Genomic DNA, 8,030 nt, shown 5'->3' with positions numbered 1-8,030 from the left:
AGATTTTCTGGATATATTATTTATTAAAATAATATTGATTGCAAGGGTTTATTGATTAAACAATCATTAATTGCGTTGTTAATCATAATTATTTCAGAGCTCGTGGAACCTTTTACTCTTCGTTTGTCGTTATCTTCAACTAAATAAGCTAAGCAATGGCGTGACACGCTCAAAACCGTTAATTAATCAAATTTTAGGACCCATGTTTGTGCCTGCGTATGTAAATATGTCGGCTGAACTCTATATGTGACGAAGCATATCAATATTGTAAATTTAATATATGAGTGTTACTTCGGCAGTATGTATATAATCAATGTAGAATCGAACGTTTGTTGTTTTATCAAAATATACAACTGATAGTAGAGTATGTTTTTTGTGAGACGGTCTCACGAATCTTTATTTGTGAGATGGGTAAACCCTACCGATATCACAATAAAAATTAATTTTTTTTCATATGTGACCCAAATAGAGACTTGTATCACAAAATACGACCCGTGTGATCGTCTCACACAAGTTTTTGCCCTGATAGTAACAGTTCGACCGTTTAACAACTTAAGTACCATAGTTCGATTATGTGGCGTGAATATTTTATATCAAAAAATGTATGTGTAATCTGAACATTACTTAAGATTAAAAAATTAAGTTTTTTTTATTAAACGCTGGACTTTGGATCACTCTAAATATATGAAAAATTTATTTTCTAAAAAAAATGAAAAATAAATAAATTATATGACTTGATGGATAATTTTATTTAATAGATGTCTAAGAAAGAGTGATCGTGGCACACTGCAGTTCATATTTTTCTTTCTATAAAATATATACTTTGTTAGAAATATATGGGCAAGAATAGTAAGAGAAAGTCGTTTTTAAATCTGCAATAAATTCCCAATAAATATATTTATTTTCACAATTTCCAACAATATAAATAAATACATATCTACACAATTAATTTAATGCAATATCTTCAATTGATCTATATATATTTTTTTGGGTTTATCTCATTCGTTTTCTAAATATATATATCCTAAATAATTGAAAATAGCATTAAATTAATAAATTAGGTTGGTTTGTAAATTATTTAGTAGGTATGGTATCACGGATTTTTATTCATAAGATATGTCAATCATATTTATACTTAGAACAAAAAATAAAATTTTGTTAATAAATAATTCAAATAAAATATTCGTTTAACAAAATTGATATGTAAAATCATTTTATAAGAATTTTGTGATATTACTAATCATATATTATATTATCCAGTAAATTTGCGGTTGACCAATTGGACCATATTGCCCTTTGCCTTTTCCGAGTAAAACGTGGACATATTTCAATCACATAAATTTTTTTGAACAGATATCATATGAGACATGATTCATATTTATAATTAATAAAGAATAATAATTTAATATAAAAAATATTTTATTTATCTCAAATATAAAGACCACGTTTCTTTTTTCATCAATAGTTCACTTTTCATATTCAGTATAATTTTATCTATAATTTACGGATCTATAGCTTTCGGATATGCCCTTTTTCTAACATAATTTTTTCTTTAAAAAAATTATTTGTATTTTTCATGTGTGATATAATCATATTTTGAAATTTGAAGAATGTGTCCATAGATAACCAAGTTAGAATTGAAAAGCTTAGGTAGGACTGAAAATGAATCGAGCTGGTTCGCAAAAATTCGAGTCAGAATTATTTTTTTGATAGTTCATCCTCAATATTTTATTAATACATTATAATTTTATATTAAACATCTATGCATTTCAAAGCTTTCAAACCTTACTATCCGAAAAATATTTCGAATAGCTCGTGATAGATTCGAAAATTTCGAGCCGAACTCGACAATAAAATTTAAAATTTCGAGCTTCGAATCGTACTCGAATATAATTAATTCAAGATTTAAATTTTATTAATATTCAGTTCGATTCGCTTTGTTGACACTTATATGTTCGATTAAGACAGAGCATGAGTTGGGCTTGGGAGGAGAGATTCAGAAACCAAAGCCCAAAACAAAAACCCCTACCAGTTGTTCACTGGATCAATGTTGAATAAAACAAAGCTAGTAACAGATAACAAAGTGAACATATGTTTAGATCAACGATCAGGTTTATACACAAGGCCCAGAACCAATTTCTTTTAAGCCCAAACCCAAACAAGCCCAACCCTGAAACTAGTCCGTCTACTTGCTTGCTTCATGCAATAACACACAAGGACAGTACATGATCAAATATTGAAGCTCCCAATAATTTTTATATGATTTTTCTCAAAGAAAAATAAAATAAAGAATTTAGATATGATGAAAGTTCAATGTATTTTGAATAAGAGAGAATTATATTTTATATAAAATCCAATATGTTTTTTTACTTATTAATCAAAATATACTTAATTTAATATATTATATTTTAATTTTCGGATAACTCAATGTATTATTTTCAAACGTTGTTTTTACTGTAAAAAAATATTTTATTTTAAAACATAAAATTGGAATAAACAATTTTTTAATACAATTATATAAAAAAGGACAATTACGAGCATAAAAAATGTGAATCAAAACACATATCATATGGTTCGGTATAAATTAAAATAATAATAAATAAATACTTCAATATATATAAATTAAATAATAATAAATAAATACTTCAATATATATATATATAAATTAAAATAATAATAAATAAATAAATACTTGATAATTACCAAAACATCCTTTCTAGGGTTAAATAGGTGGTGGCGCTCCCTCAAGTATGAGTCTTCGAAAAACCCAACGAGCTTCTCCTCAAAAACCCTCATCAACTACCCGCCGCGTCTTAAGCTCGGCGGCGAGTTTCTGGTAAATTTAGAACGCTGCAGTATAGTGTCTCCGGAAATGTTAACTTTAGTAGTAAAATCATGCAATTTTTTTTATTAAAAAATCTATTTGTTGTCGGAAGGCCGTTAATTTCGTTGTCACGAAGTGTAAACTTATGTTGTTTTGGCCAGGTTTTTTGTTTATTTTGGAGACACATTTATTTGACGGTGGTCGAGTAAAATGTTGCTTTTGTTTGAAACCCCGGCGGGTTTTGCTCTTTTCAAAGTTTTGGATGAAGGCAAACTCTCCAAAGTTGAGGTTTATTTTCTATCTTTGTTTACTTGCTCATGTTTTACACTCTTTTGATGTTTATGTTTGTTCACTTGATATTCCCTTCATTTTTTTGGGTATTTCAGGATTTAGGGAAGGATTTCTCCACTTCCGAGTCTGCGAGAAAGGTCGTAATTCTAAGCTTGTGGTTTTTTTATTTTGCTGCATTTGCGTTAGATTTCGTTTTATTTACCTCAGATTGATGTTGGATACTTGTTGGGTTCCGGTGTTCCACAATATGCAGGAACGTTAACTTGGTTTAGTTTTGGATTGTTCTGTGAAATGGTAATAGAAATGGAGCTCATCATTTTCTTTGGCATAAAGTAGGTGTAGCTACTTAAATCTTTATGTTATCATAAGGATAATACACCTCTAATCATCCGCTACACCTGAAAAGTGGGTTACAAGTTAGAACTCCCTTTATGCTAGTAGTTTGTGATGCTCCTTGGAAGGGATGCAATAGTTGACGAGAAATGCTCCATGGTGATTCTTTTGTGTGTTTTGTGATTCTCATGTTAATTTTCTGTAGTTTCTTTGATTTTCGAAATCAGGTTGTCAAGCTTAAAGCCTTTTCTAAGTTTGAGAACACATCAGAGGCTCTATCAGCAGCTACTTTGTTGATAGACAGTAAGCCCAGCAAAGGTCTTCGCAATTTTTTGCGTAGCCATTGTGAAGGTGACATTTTAGCTGTAGCTGATTCCAAACTTGGGAATACCATTAAAGAGAAAATGGTGAGCCATCACTATACCGTACTAGATATACTGTTTTGCATGTTACCAATAACTTGTATCAAAATGGTGTGATTTTTGGCTATTCACGGTTCTATTTTATGCCTCAGCATATTGAATGTGTCCACAACAATGCTGTCATGGAACTGATGAGGGGAGTAAGAAGTCAATTGACTGAACTCATATCTGGTCTAGCTGTGCAAGATTTAGCTCCAATGAGTCTGGGCTTATCTCACAGCCTCTCCAGATACAAATTGAAATTCAGTCCCGATAAGGTGAACTGTTAACTAGTTAATTTCTGTTGTTGATACTTGCGTTGGAATCGTTTACAATTCTCACAACTCATACGATATTATATGTTCTATGAGGTTGCTTTTCAGCATTATGTATGCGATATCGAAATTCGAAGCTGTATATTGTTTTTGCTGCCACACAGCTGCTGATTTTATGGTTTCTCTTATGCTGATGACAACAAAGCTCGATTCATGAATGTTGAACTAGGCTTGTGATTGGCAAACAGAACCTAATCTCATAATGTTTAATATCAGAAAATTTCTGCTTCAAAGATTCGATGCCTTTGTTTGAAGAACTGGAGTAGTGAGCTATGACCATAGTTATTAGAGGCACACCAAGGCGCAAAGGGATATTGGAGCGAGGCGCACTATTAATTTTTTTAAAAAAATTATATACTATTATCATTATATGACAAAAATGTTGTTATTGAAATAATTAAGCTATTCAGAAGTCTAATTTATCAATAAAATTGATTATTTGTTTGTTTGATGATTTGGAAACCGTTAGTTGTTGTGTTTCTAATTCTTCATGATGCTTGTTGATCCTGGGGCTTTGATCGTTATTTTAGTTTTTCAAAACAGAATAGAAGCTAACATGGCTATGATCATTGCTGCCCTGCTTCTTATTTTTTAGGGTTTATGCTTTTACTTTTTTTTCTAAACCAGCTTTGGGTTCTAAGCTTTGCATCCCTTTTTTTGTTAAAAAATAGAGAAACTGGGTCAGTGAAATACAGGAGTGTGCTTTTTGTCGCCGCAGGAGCCTTGTGCCTTGCAAGAGGCGCGCGTGTGGGCTCGACCTTGCAAGGGCTCGTCTCTTGCAAGGTCTGCACCTGGGTAACCACCCAGGCATGTAAGGTGCGCGGCGTGCAAGGGCTCGTCTCTTGCAAGGTCGGCGTTTATTACAACTTTGGCTATTAGGCGCAGCCAGGACGCTTCTTACAACTTTGGCTATGACAAAGTTCTGTGTAGATAACTGCTTGTTTTGAATATTTTATCTGATGATGATTCAATGACAGTACTGATTTAACCAGTATGGTTGTATTATTTTTCCAAGGATGCATACCTCGCGAAAATTCAAATGTTTATGACATTAAGCAATTAAATTGCTCTAAATACTGGAGGAAGGAACTTCAGCAACTACTGTTCCGAGCTTTATGATAGCATAAATTTGATAATTAATTTTCTCAAGTAAAGTATATTTTTCCCTCTATCGGAACCACAATTTGAAATCAGTCCCACTTCCTGGGGAGTGGAAATGGTTTTATATCATTTTAATGTTTGTGAAAAGTGAAAAACCGTGGGCATCAATCGATCATGTTATCATAACTCCCAAAGTTTATGCTTCTGATAGTTTTTGGCTGTTGCATATTAGGTTGATACAATGATAATACAAGCCATTAGCTTGCTGGATGATCTCGACAAAGAGCTAAATACATATGCCATGAGGGTTAGAGAATGGTATGGTTGGCATTTTCCAGAACTTGCTAAGATTGTTCAGGACAATATCCTTTATGCAAAGGCAGTGAAGTTGATGGGTGACCGAACGAATGCCGCCAAGCTTGATTTCTCTGAGGTAGAGGTTCTAGATTCTGTTCCTCCCACGCACCATCCCAGCTAGTAAATAAATAATTATGTTAATGCAATAATGTTAAATATCTTATAACTATATATATGTAATATGGAATTAATGAATAGGAATAACAAGTACGAAGACTCACAAAAATGCTACGTCCCTTCGTATTTTTGTGCAAATAAAAGTAAATTGATTGCAAGAAAGTGCAGTTCTCTTTTTTTTTTGCATATAAAAATCCTTTGTGAAACTCTACCAAGGTGCATTTAATTTTAGTGAAATGCCGCAGAAGGTATACTTACTAGGATTCTGGTTTTTCGTTTGCTTACCTATTTGATGATACTTGACTAAATACTTGACTTTCTTTCAGTTTCTAAGCTTAGAACCTAATGAGAATTTTCTGCACCATAAATAGATATCAAGGCTATTGCTTAGCTAATGGCTAAATGCTTGCTGCCTTTTAATTTTTAACAAGGTTCTAGAGTTGCATGGCTATCTTAATTTGTCATGTGGCAGCATTGCACCCCAAGCAGAGAGAACAAATATTTTGGTGAATTCTTTTTATTTGGTATTGTTTGAACTTTGATGCATCAAAATTTATTACTTGACTGAATTGCATTGCATTTCCTGGAAGTATATTCCTATTTAATTTGTTGCTGCTTATCACGCGCAACTACATTGATCACAGATCCTCGCAGAAGAGGTTGAGGCAGAACTGAAAGAGGCTGCCATGATATCTATGGGAACTGAAGTCAGTGATCTTGATCTAGAGAACATCAAGGATTTGTGCAACCAAGTTCTTTCACTTTCCGAGTACAGAGCTCAATTGTACGACTACTTGAAGAGCAGAATGAACACAGTCGCCCCGAATCTTACTGCCCTTGTTGGAGAACTCGTCGGTGCTCGATTGATTGCTCATGGAGGAAGCTTAATAAATCTTGCTAAGCAGCCTGGAAGTACAGTTCAAATACTTGGAGCAGAAAAGGCCCTATTTAGAGCTTTGAAAACAAAGCATGCAACTCCTAAATATGGGCTCATTTACCATGCTTCTTTAATTGGTCAAGCAGCACCAAAGCATAAAGGCAAAATTTCACGATCTCTCGCTGCAAAAGCTGCTTTGGCTATTCGGTGTGATGCTCTTGGAGAGGGGCAAGATAATACCATGGGACTGGAAAACAGAGCGAAGGTACCTCATTTCGGTTGATACGTGCTTTATGTCTGTGGTTTTACACTAATTGTGTTCATGATTTGTCGACCTCTCAATCTTACAGCTTGAAGCTCGGTTGAGGAGCTTAGAAGGCAAAGAACTCAGTCGTTCTGCTGGATCAGTGAAAGGAAAACCGAAGATTGAATTTTATGACAAGGACAGGAAGAAGGGTTCTGGTGGACTAATTACACCAGCTAAGGTCGACAACAAATTCCAATCTCTTACTATGTTTCCTTGTTATTTTGTGCTTTCATGTCTAAATTCAAATTTTGTTTTTCTGCAGACTTACAATACTGCAGCAGATTCAATTCTTGGTCTACTCGAGCCACTATCCAAGAAAGAGGTGGAAGCGGTAGCATCTCCCACAGAGCAAGCTGGCAACGACCTTCATGTTACCGATGGAGAGCAAAAGAAGAAGAAAAGGAAGAAAAAGAAGGCAGATGCTGAAGAAACCGTGGCTCCAAATGGAGTTGAAGATGTTGAACCTGAAGATGGAGTTGGGAAGAAGGAAAAGAAGAAAAAGAGAAAGCATTTATCTGATGATTCTGAGTTACAGAACCAAAATGAACAGAACAGTGCAGGAGACAAGAAGAAAAAGAAGAGAAAACATAAGGATCTTGAAGAAGTCGAAACCCCGAGCAAGAAGGAGAAGAAGAAGAAGAAGAAAAGTGGCGATTGAGCTGTAACATTTTAGAGGCATGCAAGAAAACCAGATCTTACAGTTTTGTGTTTCTTGTGTTTGATTTGGTATTGTAAGATGATACCTTTCTTGGCTTTGGGATATTTTGCCTAATTATAAATGCAATTGAACAAGACATTTATAGCTTCTAGAAGTGTGAATTTTGAGAAATCTTAATTATTGGTACGGTCAGAAAAATGTGCGTGCTTTTGCTCGATAATTCCCGTGAAAATGGGGCCTTTATTCATATCCATGCATTGCGATTCATTTGTTTTATCAATATTTATATGAGACAACTCTAGATTTAAAATTTATATCCATATTTCGAATAACATTATCTCATGATAATGGTTGGTTTTAAAATCATTTGCGGATTTAATCGTCCCAACACTCTTGATACCAAATTTTAGTCTGTTTTATTTGATTTTA

At 33.6% G+C, this 8,030-nt stretch overlaps 1 protein-coding gene across 1 annotated transcript; it reads left to right on the top strand.

The window, feature by feature from the left end:
- The first annotated feature begins 2,721 nt into the window (after window positions 1-2,721).
- On the top strand, window positions 2,722-7,748 carry LOC140823662 (probable nucleolar protein 5-1). Its single transcript, XM_073185115.1, has 9 exons — window positions 2,722-2,836; window positions 2,986-3,112; window positions 3,211-3,252; window positions 3,676-3,855; window positions 3,963-4,127; window positions 5,518-5,718; window positions 6,404-6,901; window positions 6,987-7,121; window positions 7,206-7,748. Exons 2-9 carry the CDS (start codon window positions 3,035-3,037, stop codon window positions 7,599-7,601), a joined length of 1,695 nt encoding a protein of 564 aa, XP_073041216.1. The 5' UTR covers window positions 2,722-2,836; window positions 2,986-3,034; the 3' UTR covers window positions 7,602-7,748.
- Window positions 7,749-8,030: the final 282 nt, after the last annotated feature.

Source organism: Primulina eburnea, chromosome 2, assembly GCF_022965805.1.
Source record: "Primulina eburnea isolate SZY01 chromosome 2, ASM2296580v1, whole genome shotgun sequence".
NCBI classification, from domain to species: Eukaryota; Viridiplantae; Streptophyta; class Magnoliopsida; order Lamiales; family Gesneriaceae; genus Primulina; species Primulina eburnea.
Note: the sequence above shows the minus strand (reverse complement) of the source record. Positions and strands in the feature narration are given on the sequence as shown.

Coding starts and splice junctions, on each gene's coding strand:
- LOC140823662 (XM_073185115.1), top strand. CDS start 3,035: ATGTTGCTTTTGTTTGAAACCCCGGCGGGTTTTGCTCTTTTCAAAGTT. Junction 4,128..5,517: donor TGAAATTCAGTCCCGATAAG/GTGAACTGTTAA, acceptor GTTGCATATTAG/GTTGATACAATGATAATACA. Junction 7,122..7,205: donor GACTAATTACACCAGCTAAG/GTCGACAACAAA, acceptor GTTTTTCTGCAG/ACTTACAATACTGCAGCAGA.